General features: G+C 50.2%; 5 protein-coding genes across 10 annotated transcripts; 1 reads left to right on the top strand and 4 right to left on the bottom strand.

The window, feature by feature from the left end:
- The first annotated feature begins 495 nt into the window (after positions 1-495).
- On the top strand, positions 496-7,681 carry LOC148334369 (protein FAM161A-like). Its single transcript, XM_088299660.1, has 8 exons — positions 496-761; positions 2,065-2,291; positions 2,950-3,430; positions 4,319-4,884; positions 5,255-5,404; positions 5,977-6,076; positions 6,662-6,768; positions 7,385-7,681. Exons 1-8 carry the CDS (start codon positions 582-584, stop codon positions 7,527-7,529), a joined length of 1,956 nt encoding a protein of 651 aa, XP_088155786.1. The 5' UTR covers positions 496-581; the 3' UTR covers positions 7,530-7,681.
- Positions 7,682-8,283: 602 nt separating this feature from the next.
- On the bottom strand, positions 8,284-15,616 carry LOC148334370 (uncharacterized). Its single transcript, XM_088298809.1, has 11 exons — positions 15,425-15,616; positions 15,186-15,216; positions 14,171-14,766; positions 13,062-13,347; positions 12,155-12,196; positions 11,986-12,086; positions 11,854-11,915; positions 10,979-11,139; positions 10,498-10,653; positions 9,346-9,578; positions 8,284-8,446 (listed from the first exon to the last, which is right to left on the bottom strand). The coding sequence occupies exons 1-11, from the start codon at positions 15,527-15,529 to the stop codon at positions 8,351-8,353; spliced, it is 1,869 nt and encodes a 622-aa protein (XP_088154935.1). The 5' UTR covers positions 15,530-15,616; the 3' UTR covers positions 8,284-8,350.
- A 531-nt stretch (positions 15,617-16,147) lies between these two features.
- LOC148334371 (N-acetyllactosaminide beta-1,3-N-acetylglucosaminyltransferase 2-like) lies at positions 16,148-18,255 on the bottom strand. 2 transcript variants are annotated; one of them, XM_088297481.1, is made up of 2 exons: positions 17,655-18,255; positions 16,148-17,199 (listed from the first exon to the last, which is right to left on the bottom strand). In XM_088297481.1, the coding sequence occupies exons 1-2, from the start codon at positions 18,234-18,236 to the stop codon at positions 16,267-16,269; spliced, it is 1,515 nt and encodes a 504-aa protein (XP_088153607.1). In that variant the 5' UTR covers positions 18,237-18,255; the 3' UTR covers positions 16,148-16,266. The 2 variants fall into 2 exon arrangements, with proteins under 2 accessions (XP_088153607.1, XP_088153606.1); XM_088297480.1 differs by having other exon boundaries at positions 16,148-17,202.
- A 652-nt stretch (positions 18,256-18,907) lies between these two features.
- Positions 18,908-21,662, bottom strand: LOC148334372 (COMM domain-containing protein 1-like). Of its 4 annotated transcripts, none has more exons than XM_088297485.1 (4): positions 21,366-21,654; positions 20,563-20,862; positions 20,414-20,450; positions 18,908-19,597 (listed from the first exon to the last, which is right to left on the bottom strand). In XM_088297485.1, exons 1-4 carry the CDS (start codon positions 21,585-21,587, stop codon positions 19,512-19,514), a joined length of 645 nt encoding a protein of 214 aa, XP_088153611.1. In that variant the 5' UTR covers positions 21,588-21,654; the 3' UTR covers positions 18,908-19,511. The 4 variants fall into 4 exon arrangements, with proteins under 4 accessions (XP_088153611.1, XP_088153613.1, XP_088153612.1 ...); XM_088297487.1 differs by lacking the exon at positions 21,366-21,654 and adding an exon at positions 21,069-21,359; XM_088297486.1 differs by lacking the exon at positions 20,414-20,450 and having other exon boundaries at positions 21,366-21,639.
- Positions 21,663-22,176: 514 nt separating this feature from the next.
- On the bottom strand, positions 22,177-24,491 carry LOC148334373 (uncharacterized). 2 transcript variants are annotated; one of them, XM_088297482.1, is made up of 4 exons: positions 24,456-24,491; positions 23,714-23,832; positions 23,629-23,643; positions 22,177-23,166 (listed from the first exon to the last, which is right to left on the bottom strand). In XM_088297482.1, the coding sequence occupies exons 2-4, from the start codon at positions 23,830-23,832 to the stop codon at positions 22,341-22,343; spliced, it is 960 nt and encodes a 319-aa protein (XP_088153608.1). In that variant the 5' UTR covers positions 24,456-24,491; the 3' UTR covers positions 22,177-22,340. The 2 variants fall into 2 exon arrangements, with proteins under 2 accessions (XP_088153608.1, XP_088153609.1); XM_088297483.1 differs by lacking the exon at positions 24,456-24,491 and adding an exon at positions 24,202-24,220.
- Positions 24,492-25,999: the final 1,508 nt, after the last annotated feature.

The following is a 25,999-nucleotide window of genomic DNA, read 5'->3' on the forward strand; positions in this document are numbered from 1 at the left end:
TGGTTGTAAAGGTGCCGCCTGTCTCACTTAAATCATTTTCAACCTATTGTTGCAATATAAATTTTAAAAAAAAGGAAACTAACTAGCTCCTAATTGTTCTTTCCGGGTCAGCGACGTCTGCCAACGGCCAATTTCTTTCTTTGAGTAAATATTGTCGAAATTCTGTCAGCCTCCGTGAACGCAGACTCATGATGAAAATTAGACATTCGCTGTTTTTTTTTCTGACATGTAACAGACCAACTGGTGGTTCTATACCTTTCTTCTCAACAAAGGGCTGTTTTTATTTGCTTTTATGAATACAATTAATCGAAAAAGTAGTTGACCGATGAGTTGGTAATCGTTCGTTGCAACCATCCAAGTTTTAGTTGTCAAAAGCGCCAAATGATCCCTTTAGCTGGATTTGGCACGCCCATCCTGCGACGTCACTTCCTTTACAACCTGGAGGCTTGTGTTGCTAGGCAACGGCTGCTTCCGTTTAAGCTTTGAGGTAGCACGCGCAACTTCTCTTTTGTATTTAATGGCAATATAGCGCACTGGTCCGTGTGATTGATAATTTCTCGATTTGTTTCAACTTTTTCCTTATGGCCAACGCGCACCGGGCCAACGTGCTGGTGACGTCATGTCTTCAGCGGCCGGTGGACCCGCACAGCAGGGCGCCGCTGGCCTCCTACGAGCGGGACAAAGGGACCCCCAACTCGGCCACGACTCACGCGGACAACCGTGACGACTTCCAGGAGGACGAGGAGGAGGAGGCGGACGAGGTAGTTCTGGTCAAAGGTCGAGCAAAATGGCCGCCCGTCGGTCGACGTCGGTTGGTTTCTCCTTCTTAAGATCATCGATAGCATTAATATTAACTTTTACATTTTAACGCAAAGAAAAAAAAAAGCAAAGTGATTACACTCTGACTTTACATTGAGGACATTCGTCCATTTTTTTCTTTTTTTTTATCCGGCCTGTTGTACTTTTGGGGCCCGAAGTTCCACAGGGTTCTATTTTGGGGCCCCTGCTTGAATGTTGGGGTGCTGGAAGATAGGACAGTAACCCTCTAAAATTTGGATGTTTATGCCAAGCCTGGTATGTGTGCAAAGATTTAGTTCTTCAAAAACAACATCATTTTTCTTTGCAAGAGTTTGAGGGAGTACTACAAAGATAATTGTACATGACTTGTTGTGACGTGGTAAGTTTCACGTTTGAGTGTGAAAAATAAAAATATGAATACACATACATTGCTGTGAGAGATTAGATTAGATTAACCGATTAACAATTGTTAAATATGAAATAGTGTTTTCTCTTTGAAAGATTCGGAACCCGATTATTTGTCGGGAATTGTCACAGGGCCTGACCGCAGAAAGAGAATTTCTGCAAATAGTTGATGCGCCCCAAAAATTGATTTCAATATCTTAAACCAGTGATTCTCCCAAGTGTGGTACAAGTATCACGAGTGGTACTCAAAAGAAGCTCTAATTGAAATGTTCAAATTGTGCCGGGATGCACCGAAATGAAAATCGTTGCATGCCCGAACCATAACACGAAAAAGGAAGAAAGCTTAACCCCAAACTGAGAAAGTCCATGTTCAAAATAACAATACCTTGAAACACATGAGGACAAATAATTTACACATCTCGCCTGCGCCATTTTCTGCACTTTGCAAAATGTCAACGTGCGAGCGAAGGGGACCCGTTGCCCGGCAGCCTTCTCGCCTCGGGCTTCGGGCGTTCACCTCAGTCGACACTTTTGCGACGAGCGTATGAGAACGCTCCGTCTCTTCGTGGGCCACATTAGATCGCGTTCTGGTCGTCATGTTGCTAATCCTCGTCGCCGGCACGTTAAGCCCCCCTCGCTGGGCCTCCCTCCAAATGCTTCCCCAATCGGCTTAAACCTTCTTTTGCGCTGACACACGATGGAGCCCGCGTCCAAACGTGAACAATGAGCCGACATGTGGCGACCAAAACGACCGTGCCCTTTTGACCCCCTCCCCCCATCGCCACCGGTGCGGACCAGTGAGGTGTTTCTTTAATTTGGCTCCTTGTGACCCCGCCTCCACCCCCACCGCACCCCCTTCAGGTGGCTTTCGGAGACGCGCGCAACCACAAGGGCGTGGCCCAGGCCGTGCCCAGCGCATGTGGCGAGCGCGTGGACCCACGTGGCATCTTCTCCAACGACGAGTACTACGGCAGGTTGGAGGAGCTGAAAAAGGCTCAGCTGCGCGCCATGACCGAGCTGGAAAGCATGTACCGCCGCAAACTGCGGCTGCACGCCTTGGCCGCAGCCGACGCGCGACAACAACACGGGTCAGTCACCGTTAGCCGTCGGCTGTGGGCGTGGCCAACGAGCGATAGCAGCTATCGGTATTTCGTTTCAAGGTGCTCATGACTGCTGTCGCCGCTCGCCACCGACTGTCGTTTCAGAAAAAAGAAACTCTTTCTCTTCACCGGTAGTCGGGCGGTTTGGCACATCGGCGAGTGATCTCGTGTTTCAGAGAGAACAAAAGATCTTTGTTTCCAATTGACGAGCATTGAGAGGGCAAAAGTGGGATCGGTCCCGATTTCCGATCGCGGGACGGGAATCGGCCGAAAGAGATCCGATTTTGCTCGGGTCACAATGCGCCAAAACAATCCCAAGGTACGAAAAAAACGCCAGACTTGTTTCATTGAAAATCATTCAAATCTTCAGCCTGTCAACACGAAACACTCGTCCAGGAAAAGCGCAAATTAGCTTGATTCGTTTTGGGACGCGACAGACCAAATTTGTCACTGAATCGCCGTTTTGGGACGCGACAGACCAAATTTGTCACTGAATCGCCGTCGTCATTCTCTATTTCCGTTTTTGAATAAGGACGACGTGTCCTGATGACGCGAGTCTTCCCAAACGTCTTTTGTTGCATCTTGGCATTTCCATCAAGTTTTCAAACCGCGCGAGGACGTCCTGACGTGTATGTTTCAACAACAGCGGCAAGTCTCACTCGTCCGCCGAGCTCCAAAGAGGTTCGGGCGCGTCGGCGTCGTCCGCCGATGACGACGACGCGGGGACGGGCCGGCTGTTCTCCCCCAAGGAAATCATCAAGAACATGTGGGCCGACTTCGAGCCGTCGCCCCGGATCCGCAACGTGTCCACGTCGCCGGCGGGACCGCGCCACGGCTTCCAGCCTCCGCGGCGAAGGGCGGCTCGCCCCGGGGGCGGGGGCGGCGTCCTGGCCGTGACGGTCCCCAAGCCCTTCCGGATGACGCTACGCGAGGCCGAGCGGCGACGGCGGCGGCGGCGGCGCAGCGTAAAGACGCACGCGGAAGCGCAGCTGGAAAAGGAGATGTCCGAGTGCCGCGACAAGTTCCGCGCCAGCCCCGTGCCGGCGCACGTCCACCTGCCGCTTTACGAGGACCTCCGGGAATGTTCCCGCCGCGACATGCGCCAGGAGTGCCCGCTCAACACAAAGGTGACGAGAGTCTTTAGTCGCGCTCAGATGCACAAAACACAAAAGTAAGGCGATTTATTTCTTGACCGACCTGAAAAAGTCGCAAACATTTAATATCGGCCACAAAGCATCGCTGCCCGAGTCGTGTTGCGATGTTTTTGTTTTTCGTTTTCGTTTGTCAGAGTCACAATCGCTGACCAACGTGATTGGTCCTCTCGTATGCTTGGACCCCTCCCGGACGTCGACTTTTGGATATGTTGTCAAGTTTTCTCCGTGAATTTTTTGTCCACATTTCGTCCCGTCCTCCATAAGAAACCTAGAATGTTTTTTTTTTCATCATTTTTGACGGAACCGTTAAAAAGAAAAAAGGTTGCGCATGAGCGATATCCTTGGTCCCTCCAAGAAAAGAAAAAATACCGGTTCCTGCTAAACTCGGCATGCCAATTCTAAAATTGGAGTCTCCCCCATCCCCCCCCCCCCCTCGCCCGCGTGTCAAGTTATTTTCTCCGCAGCCGGAGAAGTCAAAGTCCATTGACGAGCTGTGGTCGGGCTTGCCAGCTGAGTACGATTGGAGAGGCGTGTGCAGCTCCCCGTGAGGTTGCGACGGGCAAGAGTTGCAAAGAGAACGCTCGCATCGTCGCCATGACGACCATTCGCCACGGCTTTTCTCTTAAGCTCGTCATCGGAACTCAGCCTGTTTTTGCTCGCGACCGTTCCGAGTTTCGTTGACCTTCAAAACTGGGATCAGTCGTTCAAAAAACGTGACTTGAGAGAGAAAAACCGTCATCACTTTTAGATTCTGCTCCCAAAAATGAGTTTAAAAAAAAAGGCAGAAAAGTGGTGTTGCTCAGTGTCATTGGCGCCGGCGCCGGTCACGCTGTAATAACGTCTGCCGGCTTTGTCTCCAAGCCTTTCAGCTTCCTGGAGAGGGAGCGTCTCAAGAAGGAACAGCAGCAGCAGCGGCGGCGGCGGCGGTGGCGGCGGCCGCATGATCAGCCAGAGCAGGTGAAACCCTTCAAGGCCACGCCGGTGCCCAGGTGGTTGCACGCGGCGGCGGCGGCGGCGGGCGAAGAGGAGCAGCTGCACCGCTCCATCAAGAAGCAGATGAGAGCTCAGGAGATGCTCCGCAGCGCCTCGGCGCCTCCCAGCAATCTCAGCAAAAGAATGGCGGAGAGCAAGAAGAGCAACGAGCAGCCCGAGACCTTCAGCGGCCGCCCGCGCATCAACAAGGACGTGCCCGACTTGGACGCCGCTTTCGAGCGCTTCCGGAAGCACATGGACGAGACCAAGGAGGTGAGGCCCACCACGGCGTGCGAGCCCTTCCGCCTCACGACGGCTCGGATGGCCTCGCAGCGTCGGCGCGTGCCGGCACGTCCCGAGGCTGAGACGGTGCGCGCCGGCCCCCCGACGTCCACGCCGCTGCTCCTCCCCGCCAGGGACACGGACGCCACCAAGAAACGCCACCAGGCCGTGAGGTAACCTGGCAGCCCCCCCCCCCCCTGAAAATTTCTAGCTGCGCCCCTGGCTGGCAAGGGGCAAAATTGGGGTTTTCTTGATGTGTGTGCCGGACATTCCCTCAATATGAGCGTTTTTCTTTTTATTTCTTGATTATTTTGACCCTTTCCACCATCGATCCCAAATGAAGCGCTTTGGGCTTCGGTCCTTGCTTGCGCTTTTTTATTTGGATTAGAATTTAACCGTGCTAAATAAACCAACCAACCCAAACAATCTAAATGCTCGCTCAGTTGACGTTTTAATCCCCTCCGGCTTGAACGGGCCGTCAAGCGCCGGGACTGCTTCGGACGTCCCCAAGAAGATTGAAAGCTGCTGTGACTGTGTGGGCAGGCAGGCTCTGGAGCGCAGGAGGAGGGCCGAGCAGGAGGAGGCGCGGCGGACCAAGAGGCAAAAAGAGCGGGAGAAAAAGCTGCAGAAGCTGCTGCAAAAGCGGGCCGGCGGCGGCGACGACGCGCGCGCCGACAAACTCCAAGATTTCAGGTGAAAGATGCCGCACGAGTTGTGGCAAACCAGCCGATGCAGCTTCCCGTCATCTGATTATCGATGATGTCATCATCACAAGATCTGGCCGTCGCCAATCGTCGGAACAAACTTTTCAGGTCGACTTCCACGAGCGTTCTCTAAGCCCCGCCCCCAAATGAAGTTGTTTGAAATCATGTTCTTCAAAACTTTGCGTTATTTATTTCTTTGAAATCTCAGCGTAAACTGCTTTTAAATGTTGTCCTTGAAATGACCGAAGGTGAAGAATATTCACTTGCAATGCGCTATACATCAGTCATTGGACAGTTTTATATTTTCAACTCTGAAGGTCCTGCGAAATGTGGAAAAAAAAAACATTTGGCCACTTCCATTGTAATCCCACCTACCCCAACTCCTCTTGATTTTGTTTTTTTTTCAAGCATATTCTTGACGGGGTTGTACATCATTTTTGATGTGCCACCGTCTTCTTGCAGCCCCCCCCCTTTTTTCCAACACTTTGTGCGAACGTCAGAAGCAAGGAAATGTGCAAGTGAACTCGAAAGCTGAAGTGCGCTTCTCGTTGCCTCGTTCAGGAAACAGGAGCGCCAGCGCAGGGCGGAATATCAGCAGGAGATGAAGGCGATGGAGGAGCGTGTGAAAGGCAGGCCGCTGCTGCTGGAGCAGGTTGCTCAGGTACACGACAAATCACATCTTTTGAGAACAAGTCACTCCATTTGTAACCGTTATGGGGGAGCATTTCTAAAGTGGTCGCAGCGGCCTGACATTGCTTTCCCTTCGCTAATCGCTAACACGTCATTGACAGGCTCACAGATAGCATTAGCGGTTGCGCTGATTTAAAAAAAGGCTGTCGGAAACATATTTGCACCCAAACGGTGGAGCAACACTCAAAAGGATAAAATAGCAAAACTCACGCATTCCTTACGGTACCGCGGCTGACCCAGCTCGTCACTGTCAACATGTATATTATTGTCTGTGTTATACTGCCCCCAGGTGGCCAAGGCGTGCATACGCGAAGGAGCGGTACAATAATGGCAAGTGACTCCAAGAGAGGAACAAATGTGACAGACAAAAACGATTGAGTTCTTTACAGCCGATCTGCGTATGTTTTTAATCAAGTTCATCTTTTCCGAGGGGAAAGATCATTTGAGATACAAGTGTTGCGACACGGAAAGCATTAAAGACGTATCTCAAAGCACCGCTGGCGCTCAGTATTTGTGGTTCTTGCGATTCTCAAGATGTTTTTTGCCCACTCAACAGAAGAATGCCAAGCAAGCGGCGCACAAGCGTTTTGCTGCCACGTTGCACCGAGTCCACCTGAGTGAAGACTTTGTCAGCAGAAAGGCGGCGGTTGCTGATGCCACACGGTAACTGCTCAGCGAAGCGCCCGTTCGCACCACCAAGTCGCCCTTCAAAAAGTCCAAACATGTCAAACGTTTGCAGAAGTTGACTCGGATCAAATTTGATTCAAGTTTGTGTTGCGCTCGCTCGTACAAAGTGTGTGTCTTAAATTGTGACATGGGATCGAGGCATAGGCGCGCGCATTGTCGTTGTCGTGGCCTTTGACTTTGACCGCGCAAGGTCGGCGTTCAGCTAAAGTTCACGTTTGTCAACGTCATTGGGGAAGTGCGCTCACGTGCACTTTTTCAGTTCGTTTCGGTATTCCGTCAGGGTCCTTTATACTTAATTGATTGGCGGCATTTGTACAGCTCGTGTTGTTTTGTGTTTCTCAGCGGCAACAAAAGTCAAAAGTCGCTTCGGGAGGTCCGAAAAGTCACAAAGTTGTCAACGCTTGACTGTGCGCTTGTGAACGAGCTTCTCTGTGTCTGAAGTCGCTGTCGGCGCAGCAGTGCACACTGAGGACGGGCTTCCGACTTACGGAATTCGCTTGATCCCAATTGAAAAAAGAAAACAGCACTTGAGTCAAATGAACGCAAAGAAGGAATTGGGCGGCCAAAGTCACTCTTGTCTCGTTTCGGTCAGCGAGCCTTCGGAGTCCGAGGACGCCGCGCCGTTGCCGTTGCCGTTGCCCGTCCATTACCGGAAGGTCTTGGTGGACGAGCACGACCGGGAGGAAAGCGACGAGGCTTGGCGCGACGGCAGCGAAAGGGACGCGAAGGAGCTTTAGGACGGCGGGAACTTGCTTCACTGCAACCAGGCCAGCCTCCACTCGCAAAAACAAAGTCAAGCCAGTCGCCACTCTTATTTCCCATACTGTGCCACACGGTGCATTACGGTAATGCGCCGAAAGCGCTTGTTGATGGCCACCTTCAAAATAAAAGCTGTGAAACTCAAGTATGCATGTCAGTGGTTTTGATTTAAAATAATGTAATTAAACTTGTACATTCACCCAGGGGGGATGCAAACTGACGCAGAATTGCACCAAGAATTGAGAAAGAAAAAGAAATCAATGTTAACTGTAAATGAATGGCTGATATTACAACTGATTTAATAAAAAATAATTAAAAATTAAGTTTTCGTTATCCCGCAACCAGACGACTGCCGAGACACACTAGGCCACCCAAGGTATCCAAACAAGGTACTTTGAATGAAATCTGATGTGGCATTTCAAAATAAAATGCAGAAGAAATATCAACTTTCGGGTGTAACTGACAAATGTTGATATTTCTCATGCCTTTTATTTTGAAATGCCACATCAGATGTTGATTAAATTACTTAGGTTGGATACCTGGGGTGGCCTATTTTGTCCCAGCACTTGTCTGTTTGTGGGATAACGAAAACCTTTTTTTTTAATGACTTTTCGAAATCGGGTGTAACGGTCACATTTTGAGATCCTTGTATGAAATCCTAACCCTCCAAAAAACATTTGCAGCTGAGCCACATCAAGGTCAAGGAAGTTGCAGTTTTTTTGTTTTTTAATTTATTTATTAGGTTTTTTTTTGTGAATACAAGGTCACAGTCAAACTGGAAAGAAGAAAAAATTTTTTATCACTTCTTGCTGCCCTCCTGCGAGTCCGTGTAGACGTCGGACGGCGTCAGCGGGTTGAAGCGAAGCAGCGGAAGATCCACGGCGGCGCATCGCTCCTTGCAGCCGTCAGGCAAATGCACGGAAGTCATTTTCATTTTTCATTCATTTTTTTTTACTATTCCAGCTGCTCTCACACACACAAAACGACTCTGCAAAGCAGGCATGCCCAATACGGAGCGAAATCGCGAACGTGCAGCGTCCCCAACCATGAATATGCATGGAGAGAAATTGGAGTTTGAAATTGCAACATCTACATTCACCACCAGATGGCAGACATTGCTTAGTTGTTCTACGCTACAATGCGAGTCGGCTGAATTGTTTTTTTTCAGATTTTGAATTATATGAAGGGCACTTTAACAGTTGGAGAGGAGGGGGGTGTTACTGTACTACAAAATGGTTTGCTGTTTGGCAGTATCGTGCCAACCTTGAATGGTCATTTTTATGCGAGAGAACTCTTTGAGCTGGAAATGTTTTTGGAGCGGGATGGAAGGGATGACGGTAATCATTGGCCACAGTGCGCCTTGAGTTTCGCAGCATCGGGTAATTGCGGGTTTTCAAAAAGTATTCATAAAGATAAAATGGAAAAAATAGATATTTACATCCATATTGCGCAACAACGCGCATGGTGTTGTCCCGGCGCGAGATCGACCAATGAGAGCACGAGTGGATTTGGCGGTGGATTTAAAAGTGCATTCATCCACGTGAATTGGACCATTGGCTAAAATGCACAGCGCGATTCTAGTCAAGACAATTTTTGGATCCAGATAAATGAGGCGTAAATTACCCCCCCCCCCCACTCCTCCCAAAAAATAATAAAATAAAATCCTAATCATCAAAGTCAACCGATACTTGGTAGTTTTTCACCTTTCGCAGGGCGGTTCTGGTTCTCATGAACTGCAATAAACGAGGGATTACTGTATTTGTGTTGAAGTCAATTCTTAGCAACAATAACCACCTTGTGGAGGGGCCAAGCGTCCCGTGGGCCCCTGGCGGGTGGAAGAGGCGGCGGCAGGTCCGAGGCGTCATTGGCGGGAAAGCGGCCATCAGAACGGGATGGCAGGAAGGCCCCTCGGCGGTGGCGCCCGTAAAGGACGCACGCCGCCGTCAGCGACATCAGCAGCAGCGAGCTGAGCAGGAAAAACAGCACGTACACGCCTTTGGTCTCGCCCGACGGGCCGCGGCTGCAACCTGTCACGCACACACAAGCACGCGCCTCGTGAGAAAACGGGCCAAAGAGGCTCTGGGACGCGTGGCGAGCGGCAGTAGGACAAAAAAATTGAGGACAAAGAGAGAAACTGACAAAATATTAGAGGACAAGATTAATATCGGCCACAGCCAGGAGAGGACAAAACGTTAGAGGAGACATGCGCAAAACTAATAGACAGCACAGGCAAACCGGAGAGGACAAGGACCATCTTAATAGAGGACACCAGAACAAAAAAGACTAAACGAATAGTAGAGCGGCGGTCCCCAACCAGCGGGCCGTGGGCCACTTTGGACGGGGTCACGGCGGGCCGCACACAAGAAAGAAAAACTTATTTATTAATCAGAAAAAAGCTCGGGGAACACTGATGAGGACAAAAGGTGTAAAGGGCGACAAAAATAAAATAAAAGCAGAGGACAAGATTAATAAAGGCCACAGAGGTAGAGGACCTAGAAAAGGGAAAGGATAGCTGAAGATAAGACGAGTCGAGGAACAAAACTAGAAATAGACAAAAAGGTTGAAGAAAAAAAAAATGAGCAGGGGACAAAAAAGAGGAGGAGACAACACGGCCAGTCGGACAAAACTCGAAGGGGACAAAATAGAGGACAAAACTTGTCAAAGGCGAGACTAGTGGAGGACACAGTTTGTTGGGGACACGAGGGCAACCCCAATCGAAGACAAAATTGTAGAGGACAAAAAAGGCTGTCAAGCAAACAGCCGGTACAGGACAAAGTTGAGGACAGAACAAGTCGGGGGCAAAAGGACAAAATCAAACGTGTTCCGGCGCTCCGCAATAAGACATTTTGGGAAACGATGAGGGGAAAACTTGCATCGTTGGAGCCGGACGACAAGGACAGACGGAAGAAAGGAAGACGAAGATGGGATGACGGTTGTCATGGTGACCTGCGGCCTTGAGGTCGACACAAACGCTTCCCGCGGGTCCCAAACGCGACTCGTCCCGGAAGCCGTCTTTGCAGCGGCACCCGTACGAGCCAAACTGGTCCAAGCAGTCGGCGTTGACGTCGCACAGCGCCAACTGCGTCCCGCATTCGTTGACGTCTGCGGTTTACGAGAAAAACAAAACAACAACGGGTGAGAATGGAAAAACCACATGAAAAGACCAAGAACGCTTCTTCTTCTCGAGGCAGAAGCGGTGGCAGGTCACGAGCGACCCCGAAGATGTCGCAGTTCAACAAATCCAATGGCGACGGTTCCTCAAACGAGCTTATTTCAAAATATAAAAAAAAAAAAAAAAAAGATTTGGAGTGGACTTGAAACTATTTTCTGTCAGTTTCCAAATCAACATCAACTGGTTTCAATGTCACGCATCCCTTTTTCGCCAACTCGAAATACGCACGAGCTGGACTTTGCGAGTCCTTCTTACCTCCGATGGAGACGGAAACGATGACGCCGTGATGGGCGTCGCCGACTCGGCCGACGGTGCGACCGACCGTCTTGTGGAGGCCCCGGTGGACGTCGGAGAAGACGCGACTCCGCCCGCGACCCGTGTTCAGCCACATGATGTAGAGTTCTCCCGCACGGAGCCTGGATGACATCATCATCGTCATCGTCGCCATGGCAACCGCACATTCGCAACATTCAGCGGCCTTCGAGTAATCCCGCGTCTCACGCCTCAACCTTTCCATACATTTGCGCGTAACGGCAAGAGAATGTCAAACTCACACGTTTGACGTGCGCCGCAAAGAGGCATCGTGAGCGACACTCGGCGCCGGCATCGGGCTGGAGTTGCGGTCTCCAGCTTCTCCTTGCAAGTGTGTCGGATATGGTTCAACAAACGGCCGCACCAAGACGGAAGCGGGCGGTCATGTGACCAGACACGGAAAAGCCAAGTGACGCCGCGGCGCTTCGGAGGCCGTTTCCAAATCGACAGGCCGCTTGACGTCACCGCCGCGTTCCAAATTCCCAAAAGACAAATGGGACGCTTCAGAGGCTCCTCCTCCGTATCGGATCCTCGCCAAAATATTCGTGACGGCGACGAACAGAAAATATTTATCTCACGTGTTGAAAGAAAGCAAAAATCAATCTTTGCAAAACAACACGATGACGTCACGATGGTTGGAACGCAAACGTACGACAATTTTGTTCAAACGATTCTTATTCCGCAAAGCTGATACGAAATGTTTCGACCGGTGGCTTAAAAAAAAATCATTAAAAAACAAAGTCGAAATGGGAAGCAGTCGATCCTCGACGGACGCGACTCGGAAGTCCGATTTTCACGCGACGCCAAGGGGAACGTACCTTTTGATTCTTTTAAATGTCAAGCTGAGCGGGAGGAGAAGCCCGTCCAGTTCTCGGAGGACCTGAAGAAGAGGGCGTGGTCGTTTGCACACGTTTGGAGACAACGTTTCAAAAACAAACAAAAAAACATACCAGAGTCTTGACAGACTTCATGAGCGACCCGTCCGGCTGCCGGCGGTTCTGGTCGCGTTCCTCACCGAGCCGGACCTCCACCGATATTTCGAACAGCTGATCTGGACAACGCGGAGCGCAAGAGTGAAGCGGACATCACGCGATCGGTTCTGATCCAACTTGGACTCACCGCCGGGCTCGTGTAGAACTTGAGAAGCGTTCCAGACATCAACTGCGGGCCACAGGGACACGCGTTTGTCAAACGCCGCTTCATTGACAAATTCATTCCGACCGTGAACGCCCATTTATCACGAGGTTACGTTCCGGAGGCGAGAGACGAGGACTCGACGAAACAAAAAAAAAAAAAAAACATTTTTAGGCCGATAAAAGTTCCAATACTTGGCAAAATACAATTCAGATTTCTCTGTCTTATGTTGTAATGAGTCCATGCATCAAAACAAAACCGGAAAAGGAGTCAAATCGGCCATGGGGGGGCGGGGCTCGATTTGATGTTACGGGGACGGCCCCCCCAAAAAATTCCCGACATTGTCACTGATGGGCGGAACCCTCAAACGTGGAATTTCCTTCCCTCCCTATGATGGAATGAGCTCCCGTTCAATGTTAGGCAAGCCCCGCCCCCTCTCGTTGGAAGACACATTTTTAGGGTTTCGATCATTTGAAATTTAACTTCTTTGTGACGGAATCGAGTCAAGAGCTTCGTTACGGCGGCAACTGCCGTCAAGTGCGTTCCACAAAGAAAGGATGGGATGGCATCGTCTACGCGGAAACGTCGCTTTGATGGCCCCGGAGCGAACGGACTCCGGATTCAGCTGCCGTTGCCAAAAGTGAGGCGAGGACGCGCACAAATCAGAGGAAGAGCTCGCAAAAAGGTTTGGGTGGCCAAACTTTGAAAAAAAAAGTGAACGGGCGCCAAAGTCAAGACACAAATTGGAACATCATTTTTCAACGGAATTTTTGGCCATGGAAAAATAAAAAAAATTTAAATATCTGGAGTTTTTCAGTCACGAAAATAATTCTTCAATCGTCTTCAACGGACGTCGTAGGGGTTGACTTTCGTTTGAGACTTAAACACTCACCGTTCCCTCGGTGATCGGCAAACGCTTCCGCAAGAGTCCACGCTGGTTGTCGTTCTTCGGAGGAGGAAGTGTTCACGACCTGCGGCGGCTTTTGTCGCGCGGCAGTTGCTTGGGGCGTTTTGGGGCGTGGCTCGGCATCCCTGCGCTCGGCGCTCAAGGTGCCGTCGGGGAATCGGTTCAGAGGCTCGTGTGCCGGACCGGCAAAGTCGGACGGGTCCGAGAGCGTTCGGGGGGGGCCTTCGTCCGCCCGGGAGCTTCCTTGAGCCGCCGCCGCCGCCGACCGCGTCTTCCAACGCGCCGCACGAGCATGCCAACAAAAGAGAATTCATTTGGAGGCACCATTCAAACATTTTTATGCGTTTGCACAAATTTCTCATTTCTTTGCACAATATCAAGTCAGGTTTAAAAAAAAAAAAAAAGCCAGAAACCAAATTCAAAATTCAGGCAAGAGTCGAGTAAAGAAAAAAAACATGTTTTAACTTTGACAGACTCCCCCAGCACAAAGATAGAAATTGCGGTCTCGCCACATGCAAAGATTCTCTTCCACTTTGGAGCTCAAAACCGATTCATCCTCGCGCGCGACCACTCGGAAACGAACCAAAGATGATTGAAAAATGGCCACTTCGTTTTAAAAACAAACCAAAAAAAAAACAAAACATACAGCATTTGGTTTTCACTCACCAGTCCTTCCGGACGTTTCTTGATTGGCTTCGTTTTCAACAACAAGCTCAATTTATCCATCTTTTTTTTCAGGAAAAACGAAATTACATTTTCAATTTGATCGATTGCTTTTGGCTAAATCAATACAAAACTAAGGCATTCTGGCCACGCCCAAAAACAGAACGTTCAAGAACCAAAAGCCGAGTCATGAACAAGTCAAAAACGTGTTCAGAACCAGATAAAAACCCGCTCAAAAGCCACGTCGCAACAAAAGCACGTCCAGCGTCGATCCAAAAGCGCATCGGAAAGCACGTCACGGGTCAGATACCATCCGGGTCTCGAGCAAAGTCAAGAACCGTTTAAGAAAGCGGTCGGAAACTAACCAGACGGAACCGAGTCAAGGACCCGTAAAGAACCCGCCGGCTCACAATTATTTGCGCCGATCTCACCTGAGCACGCAGCGCCGACCTCACTGACGAGTCGGCAGCCGGAGCGGAATCATCGTACGTGGCAAACGCGTCGGCGGCGGCCGCGGGACGCCACTCGCGCTGCACCGCTAGCAGCGGGCCAAACTCATCCCGGTCCTGAAGGCTCCGTTTCCGATCCGGCCCCGTAGCCCCATCTGGCGGGTCGAAGGCCACGGCGGCTCCGAAGGTGCGGTAGCGTGCGTAGAATCCTCGGTACGGCTGGGCGGGCCGGCCGCCGATCAACAGGACCACACGCAGGGTGTCGGACCTGGACGCGTACGAGGCCTCGCGCCAGCACCCCCGCAGAACCCGGTGACCCGCGGAAGTTCTGGCCGAGGCTTCGGCCGGCTCATCCACGTGAATCTGGTCCCGCTTCAGGTGGCAGTCCTCGTCAGGGGTCAGGTCCTGAAGGTGCAGGAGGACCCGTTTGCCGGCGGGGGCCCGGATGCTCCAGTTGCACCACAGGGGAGGGCTGGCGCAAACGTAGTCGGGAGAAAAGAAGTCGCCGCTGTCGCCGCCCAGACGCTGGTGACAGCTTCTCAGGGTGAAGAAAGCCCCGCCCCCTTCACCCGTCGCACCTCAGGAAGGGCAACAACATGCACACAATTTACACACGGACATCGCCGGCCCATGATGCAGAATTCATGGAAGTGACGGAATGCACCATTGAACGATCGAATCAAAACCAAGTCAAACTTGTGAGAGAAAGTTCGGAAGCGCGAGCGTGAGGAAGACCAACGCATAAAGAAAGGAAGGAAAACTTTTGGCGGTCGCGCACAGAAGACTTTGGATGGGAGTTTTTTGTTTTTTTTTTGCTGACTACGCTCAAGTGTCACAATTTGACCGACATCCAGCCCGGATGCGTTTTTGTTGACGTCATAACGCAACGTTTGACTTTTTAATGCCTCTTAACGAACATATTGCAACAATCCAAATGATTCATCACCAATTGTAATCATTCAAATAATAAGAGCAACAACAAAAACGTTTGACTGACCAGAGACCTGTTTGGCTTCGTCTTCCTGGAGCTGCAAACAAACACAAATGAGTAATCATACGCACAAACACAGTTACATCTGTTCTAACAAGACGACAAGACTACTGCAGCGGTCAGCACGCACACACGTACATTGGTCAACAAAATAAAATACAAGCACACAAACGTTGTGACCCAAAAACACGAAGCGAAAATAAATAAACCAAAAAAAAAAAAACCTCCCCGCCTGCACGTCTTACTTGCGCCTTGCAGGAGGTCCAAAAAGGTCCGAGTATGAGGCTCAGGAAGAGCGCGTGGCCTTTAAGCGTCGCCGCTTTGTGAGCGAACATATTTACGGTTATCATTATTTTATTTTTGCGGGGTAATTTTGTTGTCGTCGTCGTGGTTGTCTTTTGAAACTTGCGTGAAAAGTGTCCAGGCGGAAGTGACGTAGACTCCTCTTGTAGTTTCGCGCCCGGGTGTTTGCCGCGCGCTCGTCCTGAACAGCTGAGGCTCATCGGCGAGTTGATTGGCTGTCGTGTCAGCGACAGCCAGCAGAGGGAGCCAAAACAAACATCTTCAACTACGTCCTGCTTCCGTTTTCGTGTTTTTGGCAATATACCCATTCCAAAACGAGAATTTCTGTTCTTGTCGATTGGTATTTCGTATTTTAGAAACGTGTCATGAATACATCAGAGGCCTTGACTGATAAAGATAAAGATGTCCTTTAATAGTCCCACAATGTGGAAATTTGAGGTGTTACTGAAGCCCACTGTTCTCATTTCTATCCTAATTATAAGACATCATCATGACTTGGTCGACGACTATGAAATCATGGCGCACTGTCTTGACTTGTCAAGATTCGATTTCTTGACAATTTGAAATGATCACGAAACAAATCTTCACTCACTTGACATCAGCGATGATATGGAGTCACCAATACTCAACGTCCACTCACACCACCCCGTAAAACACCCGTTGGATTTTCAAAAACAATCAATTATGGATGGCTTTTCGAATATCACATATTTACTCATTGTCTTGGTAAATTTGACATCAGCAGTCGCCGACTGTCACTCTTTTCCATTTGGAGCCTGTGTACCTAATGAAGTGTCCTTCTGGCAGGTTGCGGCGCCGCGGTGGCCCGGCAGTCCCGCCTCGCCGCACTTGTCCACATCCTCAGCATCTCCTGCGCCGTGCAACCGCTCACCACCATCGCATTCTCGCCGCGCTTCTCCTCCTCCTCCTCATCATCATCATCGCCATGGCGGCGCAACGGGCGGCCGGCGAAACCCGGGTGCTTCTGTGGGACCACACCCAGCTTGCGGAGGCACAGGCCCGTGTAGACTTCGTGGACCGGGAACAGGAGGACGCGGCGCGAGACGTCGTGAAGGCGTAACGCCAGCTCGCCGGACAGCAGGAAACCCCCAGATGCGGCGTAAGGTGGGTACGCGCCTGCGAAAACACTCGGCGGGACAAAGTCCAGGAGAGCCCGGTCTGCGGGCGGCCGTCCGCCGATGATGACATCACCGACAAACAGGAAGTCCCTGCTGGCGCCGGGCACAGTCTCCAGGAAGTCCAACACTCGGAAGATGTCGACAAAAGCGTCGTCGTGGGCCTCCAGGACAAAGCGGGCTCGCGGACAATTGCGGTGGAACCACCGCAGGAAGAGCACCTCCTTCAGGCTCAGGTTGAGGGGCGTGTCCCTAAACTCCCACTGGAGCAGGTCCCCGTGAAGCTCCGCCTCCCGGCCCAGCATGCCTTGCAAGTCCGGGTGGTGATCCTCGGGCGGCGTTTGCCCCAGCAGGAAGACGGTGGCTACCGTGCGGTTGGCCAGGAGGCCGGCGCGGCCCCACGTCTGGCGGATGGCCTGCCGCCGCCCGAAATGCGGCACGAGCGACTTGATGGCGAGCAGGAGGAAGGGATCCGGTTGCCGGCATACCAGATCCGGAGCCAGAAGTGCACCGGACTTCCTGCAGCGCATGGAGAGCAGGAAGTCCTGGAGGCGCTGAGGCAACGTGCTGTAGTCCCAGACCTGCTGATAACAGTTGAGAGGAGAAAAAAAAAAGTGAAAAGTCAAGTGTGTGAGACACGGCTATGGGAGGCGGGGTCAGGGGGCCGAACAAACGATGGGGGCGGGGTCTCCAAGCGCCTACTTCATGGCACAAATGTGCGCTTCATCATGCCCGGACTGTCGTTTGCCACATTTCAAGGCAATGGGCGGAGACTGCAATCAGCTGTGGCCACATCCACAGTGGCGCAGCCCTCCCTTTTTCTCAGAAGATATGGCCTGCGTTCATCTGCAAAATTACCCGTCAACGTTTTGCCTTGCGGGCCACAATGGGTTCTCGAATCTCACAGCGCAAATAAATGAACAAAACAGTGAGCGCTGAGGGCTGCGCAGATTTCACCTTTGAACGTTCAGTGTTGTTTTCACAACACGTGATCAAGTTCATATTTGAAGCGCTTCTGCATTTCGTTTTCCATTACCTGCGTGACAACTCCGCGCTCCGCTTGGCACGAGTCGCGAGGCTCGCTCAGGTCCAGCCTCCGCTGTTCGCTGTTCCAGAAGGACGCGCCCGAGGGGCTCCCGAACCGGAGCGGAACCGGAAGCGGCTCGAGGAGGCCGGCGTGGTCGCGACCGAGCTTCCAGCTGAGCGCCGCCAGGATGCAACACGCCAACATGTTGAGCAGCAGCAGCAGCAGCAACAACGGCGCCATCGCGGCCGGCAGGCAGCAGGTCCGAGCTCGCGCTCGCGTCCGCGCTCGCGTCCGCGCCGCCATGTTGCCGCCCAGCCGCACCTGCGACGCACAACGTCCGCACGGCCATTCTGCGGTCTGGACAAGAACTCCGGCAAGATTTTCAGATGCCTCACCGACGGTGGGATGCAACGGGACGTTCGGGAACATGGCGCCGTCTGCCGCAACGCACGTTAACACGCACACGCGCGCGCCCGCACACACAAAGGACGTCATTGTCCTCCTTTTATCAGTCGTCACACGCTTGTAATCAAGACAAGATCGCCACGTGAGGCCAAAGCAAAATGATGATTTTTTGCAACTACTTCGCATCGCGGCCAACGCGGCTTTCTTTTGCTGGACGAGAAGAGAGTGTAATTGCGTCTCGGCTACAGTAGGTGGCAGTGATGCTCTCATTGTCAGAGTGCAGAGGGCAACTTGCAACTCATTCAGAGGCTGTCATGAAGCTGTTTCGTGTCGAGGCAAAATATTTTCTTCTTCAGCGGTGGGGACCCAAAATATATACCGTTGACAAAAACTAAAATAAATACAATATTTTTGTTCATGTAAGAACATGAAGTGGAAAATGCTTTTCGAAAACAAAACCATACAAAGTACATCTTAAAAGGATAAAAGTGAAACTTCTGATGATGGGATTAAAACGAACGTCTTCTCATCACTCGTGACTTCCAGGCTGATTTTAAATGTCCAAATTGATCATGTTTCTTCTGTACTTTAGTTACAGAGAAGGCCAAACAGCTGTTTGACAATTGTAGCTGATATTACTCAAAACCCAGTGACCTTTTCTAACCTTTTGCACTTTTTAAAAGGTAAAATCATGTGAAGAACATGCAGCGTCCGAAAAAAATTGTTTTCTTTCTCAGCGCTCGTGTATAATGCGTCCTCCGATTTGCGGGAAGAATAAGAATGAATCGACATTCTCAACGTGATAACAACAAAGTGGAAATGCTTTCAAAGACCATCAGAGGTGAGGGAAAGCATCATTTGGGATTTCAAAGTATTTTTACTTGATGCTCTTCCGAGCAAGCGATTTTTTTTGTTTATATTGAATGTGCTATGAATAGGATTTTATTTTGGTTTACAACTCCTCGTTACTGCCATTAAGCCTTCAAGTTGGAATTAATAAAAAAAAAAAGCATTATTCACAGGATTTTACAGTAAAAAAAAAATAAGGACTGGATAGAAACAAAGCATTTTAAAAAGCCCCCAAAACGTTCGTTCAGGTGCGGAAAGTCGCAGCCGCCTGCAGCAACCTCGTCGCAGAAAAAGCACGTTGTCGTTTCAACTTCTTTCGAAAATCGTGACCGACGTACAGAAAATGACAAGGCGACCAGTCTGTTTGTCAATTTGTGCCCTGCGATTGGCTGCTTTAATGACGTGACGACACCGGCAAGCTGATTGGCCGGACCGAAGAGCACCGCGGTCCTCAGGCGCCTCCAGACAGACGACAAGAAACGAGCAAATCCGACGAGGGGTCGGCGAGTCGTCGGCCATTTTGGATCCAGGCGGGAAAAAACAAAAAGAAAGAAGAGTTGCCTCACTGGTCACGAATCTGACTCCCTGCGTCAAGTGCGCTGAACGGCGGCGTCAATGGCGGCCTGGATGCCGACCATCTTGTTCAGCACACACTGTACGTTGTGCTCGTCCATTTCCACGCACACAAAGTCCAACTCCTGCAAATCAAAATCCGGGTGGGGGAGGAGACGTTGGGGAGTAAGCGCAGTGAAGTCCCACAGCTTTGCAGCTCGGCAAATTTGGCTATTTGCGAATTTTGGCGGGGAAGAGCTCCTCCGTTGTTGAATGAAAAAGTCACATCTTCACATCAGTTTTTGTGCTTTGCCACCATCTAGTGGAATTAATAGGCAACTGCTCATCTGTGAGTATTTAATGCCCTTAATAACAGTTGCCACAAGATGGCAGCAGAGCAATACTTTTCTATCTGCGCACAAAAATAAGAAATAGGTTATGAACAAACCTCAGGGCCAAAAAAACAAAACCATAAATCGGTGAAACCATGAGAGTGCACCAACTTCTTTTTCTCAGCCAGTTCGGTGGTTAGTTTTGGTGTTTTTTTCACTTTTTTGTTCAATTTTTGTGTCACGGGGCGGAATTTGAGTCGCAGCAAACCGTGCCGCCGCTCAAGTGACGTGAAGAAAAAAAAAAGTAGCACGGGGCCCCTCCATTCCCAAGGAAAGATTTGAATAATGATTGCTTTAACAATGGATTCATCTGTTGTTGTATTTTTTAACCAATCAATAAATCGGATTAAAATGTCTAATTTCCACCACATTATTGAAAAACATGGCATTTCAAATTGACAGTTCTTGACGATTCCATAACTGGTTTGGTCTGTAACATTCAAATAAAATAAAATAAATTAAATAGAGAAAACTGTTGATCTGGGTTGTCCAAAGTAAAAGCAGAAATTGGCAAATGCCTTCTTTCTATTGGGAAAAAAAGGAAATGTAAAGAAATAAGAGAATATTTACTGCTGTGAGGGTGAAATTCCAAAAAGTCCGTCCAAAACTGAAAAAAAAAAAAGGCAACAACTATATCTATCGATATAGATCAAAAAATTGTTCATCTCTGCAAAGTGCTGCAAAGCAACATGAGGACGATGCACAAAAGGCTCAATCACCTGCTCGTCTCCGCCACCCAGCTCCAGTCCCAGCTCCAGCAGGGCGAGGGGCCCGCCGGGGGGCGTCCCCCCGCGTCCGCCCGCCGTCTGCAGGTCCAGCCTCCAGGACAGCCCCCTGAGGGCCGCCTCCCAGCGGCTGTGCGCCAGGAGGCTTTCGCGGACGCGCCCGCGCTGGCTCTTCCAGAAGCGGGCCAGGGCGGTGGCCTGCTCGGGGGTGATGCCGCCCGCCCCCTGCTTGCGGGTCTGGGCGGTGAGGAAGGCCTCCAGCTGGGCGTGGTCCATGTCGGCCGCGGCCATCGACTGGGGGAGGAGCCAGACCAAAGTGCAGTCCGTCACTTTTGTCATCATTGATCTCACCGTCTTTACGAAACACTCCGAATGTACTCGATGACTTTATTGTCATCAAAACCACACTGTCCGTTACTGTTTAACGCCCTTGCTTCTACGTGCTTATTAGAGACAAGAGTACACAGCAACATGCAGTCATAAGAAGGAACTGAACTGACCTCGGTTTCTGCTTTTGCAAAAGAAAAGTTCGAACTGTGCTTGTGTCTTTATCTCCTTTCTCAATTTGGTGCATGTTTAATTGGGAAGATGTTCTGGAGAACCGGAACCATCCCTATTCACGGTGAAGCCATTCGTTTGCTATCTCACGCCCTCACGGAACATCGGCCGATGAAGTCGAGTCACAAGACAAAAAAAAACCCCCAAACAAATAACACCAATCCCGAAGTGACGTTAAAGAGGTCAGTCACATGTTGATGTTGAGCTTGACAGCAGCGACGGTTGCGAGAGTTTCTCACCTTAAGGAGCGCCTTCATTTTGTCGTACAAAGCCGCGAAGTGTTGCTGTGTGGCTTCTGGATCAAGTTGACTTTTCAACAGCGGCTCCGTCACTTCGCTGTTTCTGTAAAAGATTTGCTGCGCGACGCCGTTGAGCAGCGAGCCCAGCGAGCCCAGCGAGCCACTGCTTGCCTCCATCTCCGTTTCTGTCTCCGCCATCTTGGCCGCTTCTGAGTCGCGCATGCGCAGACGTTCGCCCAATAGTCGATCGCTCTCGACAACTCCGCAACTCGACTCGCTTGAAGACAACCGCCGCTGTATGAAAAGTGCTGCACATGGAGCAAAAGCAATTCACACTACAACCAACGACAAAAAAACAAAAAGCAAGTGTCATGCTGAGTCTAAAGCCAAAGAATAAACACGAGTTTAAAGATGGGAAGCGAGGGGGCTTGCCAATCCAAAGAAGGGGAGCGGCAACGGAAAAGACTCGACTCCTGAGCCTTCGCTTAGTCCTTGGTACCTCTAATAGCGGCGGGACCGCCTACGTGAGGCATCGAGTGGCGGGCAAAAGGGTGGCGCAAGACAATGTCAAGTTTTGAAAACAAATAATAGACTCTCAAATGTGCCGAGAGCCAGTGAAGGGTCGCCAGAGCGGGCGTGATGTGCTCCCTCAGTCAAGAGGCGAGCAGCAGCATTTTGGACCAACTGGAGACGCTTGATGGAGGATTGGCTGACTCCAAAATAAAGTGCATGAATTTGCCGCTCCAATTAAAAATCACTGTCCATTTTGAGAGAGGGAGAGAGAACTACAAAAACAAAGGCAAGAGAAAGCTTGATTGCTGAAAGCTTTATTGTTGAGCAGGTGTTTTTTTGTTGTTGTTTTTTTACAGCATGTCAAGCATTTTATATTTGTCACGTTGGCATGCTGGCATTAGCCAAGCATCTTGCAAACTGCTTTCTGAAGGGTAAACAAAAAATTGTTGGTTATCAACAACTTCAGCCCCGCCTTCCACCTTGTCGTCCTCGCTTTGTCCCACTTCCTGTTTGTCCGCCTCCACCAGCCCTCCTTGCCCCCCCAATCCCGCGTCCCCCTTGCACTCCTCCGCCCACTCCTTGCTCCTCTTCCGTCAAGTCGCTTTCGTTTTTGTAGCACTGAGGCGTGACCTGGCCGCCGGTGGAGCAGCTGATGCACGCCATGGCACCGTTGACGTCGTTTTCTGGCCGGTCGCAGCGAAAGATCTTCCCCAGGCCGCCCGCGCCCAAATGGCCGCCCAGGTTGAGCAGCGCTCTCCTCCGACTTTCGGGGGGTATGGGGGTGCCCGTTTTGACAGTCAACAACTTGGAGAAGACGACCACGTGCTCCTTCCAGTCCCGGATGCGCGTCAACAGCCTGAGGATGCTCAAGGCGTTCCGGATGCTGGCGCAGCGTGCGTCGCACGGCGTTGCGAGCACGTAGAAGACTAACAGACCCGACTTGTCCTTATCCGTAGCCCAGTTATTGAACTTCTCGAGGACCCGGTACTCGGCGTGGTCGGCCCGGTTCTCTTTCACGGCGCCACGGCAGATCGTGTCCACCTCCTTCCACGTCATGGACTCCCGCCTGCATGCTCGGAGAACATCCGGCCACGGCACCGGCGCCCCGGGACATTGGTACGTCACGTCGGGCCACTTCAGAACGGTGGCGGCCACCACGTTGCGGCCCGCGTAGACGTCGCACCGCCGGATGCTGTTCCTCACGTTGTTCTCGTGCACCTGACTGAGGTCGTACGAGCCTTCACGGACGCCAGGCGGGATGCTGACGGCCAGACTGAACATGCGCATGCTGCCAACACGGCAAATTTGAGCACACAAAGTTAAAGAGAGGCGAGAAAACACCAACACACAAAGAACAAAAATCATCATATGAGTTGTGAGTTCTTTCCACGCATGAACGGAACCATGACCTCAAACTGTCCTTTTTTTTTGTTCAGAAATATCAAATTGGTTTTCATTTTTGATGTTAAAAAACGGCCCATGCCCAACTCAATGTCTTCAACAACAACAAATAAAATAAAAAAACAAAACATTCATTTCAAACACCAACCAAAACTCTTCCTGTTCCAAATCATTGAAATGATCGTCGCAAATGGCATGCCGCTCGCTTGGTCCAGCTCAGCCCATTTTTTTTTTTTTTTCAATTAAAAGAACACCAAGCAAGCAAGCAATGGACGGACCCCGTCGTCAATAAGCCCACACGGTCGGTGTTCCAAAAGCGGCTACAAACCATCGTGGCGGCCGCACTCACCGTTGCAATTGGAACCTGCGGGTGAAGAGAGGCATGAAGACATGATTTATGGAGGGAAATCCGGCAAAATTCTCGTCAAACGTACTTGCGTAGAATTTCATCGACCAGTGTGGACAACATGTTCTGATCGATTGCAGCCGCCCTCGTCGTCGTGGTCACGACGACCAACAGCGCCACCGCCAGGTGCCGACGCGCCGATGCCATCTGCACACACAAAATCAATCTTTGTACTTGGCCCGTTCGACAGCAACTGCTACTTGAGTCCAAATGAAGCTACTCCGCCCATTTCAACCCAGTTGCAGATTCCACAAGAAGGCACCGATGCACTACTTTTATGGTTTCATGCTGAATTGTGTAATGTTGAACCGTGGGCATGCGGGCGGTTGGGTGGCAAAACGAAATATTGCAGCTGGAGAACAAATAGAAGGAGTTGTGCAGTTGCAGTCATAGCACAGCACAGCTAGTAGTAGCAAGAGAGGAGGACGTACTCGTGGTCGTTTGCGCAATGTATACATTATCCTACTAGTGCGTGCACTAGTATGTCCATATTTCTGAAATGCGTGCTCGTCTTACTTGTGAGAAGAAAGGAGCGCACTCGGATGCTACGTGGACATTTCAGCGCACGAGTTCAAAGATGCTCGTGGGACTCGCGTCCACCTCAACACATAAAGGAACTGCAGCTCTGCTTACCGTTCGGCGTGTTCGGCCTGACATTTAGCATGTTATGAGCAAAAAGATAGAAAAGCAAGTTTGCCATGGCGACCACATTCAACAGACCAAGAGTGAAAAACAAACAGACATGATGAGAAGAAGAAAGCATCCTTGACCTGTCTTGCTGGAGGATGAAGACAACGTAGCGCTTGTTCCACATGAGAGGAGGAAGCTTGATTTAAAGAAAAAAAAAAAAAAAAGCTCAAAGAAGGAAGTTCCTCACCGCACCGTCACGTTTCACATTTCTCCACTTGCTAGCTTCATGGACACTTCATTAGGTACACCCGCCCATCCACACGGACACCTGATGAAGACGACTTTCGAGTCGTGGTGCATATCCACATTACATTTGTCGTTGGGAAAGCGGCATTTCGGGTCACGTGACCTTTCCTCCACATGTCCTCAAGTGTCTTCATTGTTTCTCAAGGAACATTTGCGCACTTGGAAATCCTTTTGTAGCCTTCTCCGGAATGATGTCGGAGGAGCTCCCTGCGGACCGCCGCTTGTGCTGTGACCACAAAAAATGTCAGGCAAGAAAAATCAGCTGAACTTGATTTGGGCTTCCGCTGTGGGTAGATTCTCATTTCACACCAGCTTGAAAGTGATGGATTCATTCCAGTCATTTATAAGGGGGTGTGCACACTTGTGCAACCACGTCGGTTTTTGTAGTTTCGCTCTCGAAAAGATTTCTAACCAATTCATTGAAGTTGCAAGGTTACAGGTGGGACTGCGACGAAAAATACTTCAGGAATGGATTCATCTGTCAATTATTTTGAGGGACTAATTAAAAAAAAACAAAAAAAAGGGGAAATATCCATCCCTTGATTGAAAAACGGGACATGATTTCAAATTGACAATGCAGAAATCACCCAGACAAATTATCATTCCGTTTCTGGTTCGGTCCGTAACATGTTGTTGTTTTGCAAAGTAAAAGCAAATGTTCGCAAATCGATTTCCGGGAGAAATGCAAACGTTGGAAAACGTGCAGACGATTGGGACAAGTTCAAGTTAAACGAGGACTCGAAACCATTTAGCAATTATCAGAAAAATAAAATGCTCCATTAGTGCTTGATTAATCCTGAAACCAGCCACAATGTCAAAAGCAATCGTATCGCAATCACAACGATGTTTCGTTTCGTCCCGCGTGTTGGCACTCGGGTCAGAGTTGAAAAAAATAACTAGTTTCCATTTCTCATCTTTGCGCTGCGCGGTCATTGTGACGCGCAGATGCTTTGCAAAGATGCAAAGATAGTCGACAATGAAGAAGTTGCCAGAAGAGGAACGAGACCAACATCTTTCTGGGGAGGAAAAAAAAAGCAGCCGCAGAAAACATCAAACATCAAAAGACAACAGAGAAGTGCAATCATCGACAACTAATTGATTAAGTCGTCAATATTTCAAAATAAATAAAAATCAGTTTGTCATTTGGAGAGCTCGCTCAAGTCCAAATACTCACAATTTCTTCCTTCCTCAGCATCTGCACGCAAGGCTGAAACGGGGCCTCGAGTCGCGGGGGGTTGACGCTTCGGGGATTTTCTTTTCCTTTCTCTGTCTCGGCCAGCCAATTATTTGGCGCGCATGATCGGCGAGATCGCGGCAGCATGACGGTAACGCGGCCTCAGCCAAAGTCGAATAATCTTCCCAAAGACGACTACAAACT

Source organism: Idiotropiscis lumnitzeri, chromosome 6 (assembly GCF_059441095.1).
Source record: "Idiotropiscis lumnitzeri isolate Australia: NSW breed Sydney's pygmy pipehorse chromosome 6, RoL_Ilum_1.0, whole genome shotgun sequence".
In the NCBI taxonomy this organism is placed as follows: Eukaryota; Metazoa; Chordata; class Actinopteri; order Syngnathiformes; family Syngnathidae; genus Idiotropiscis; species Idiotropiscis lumnitzeri.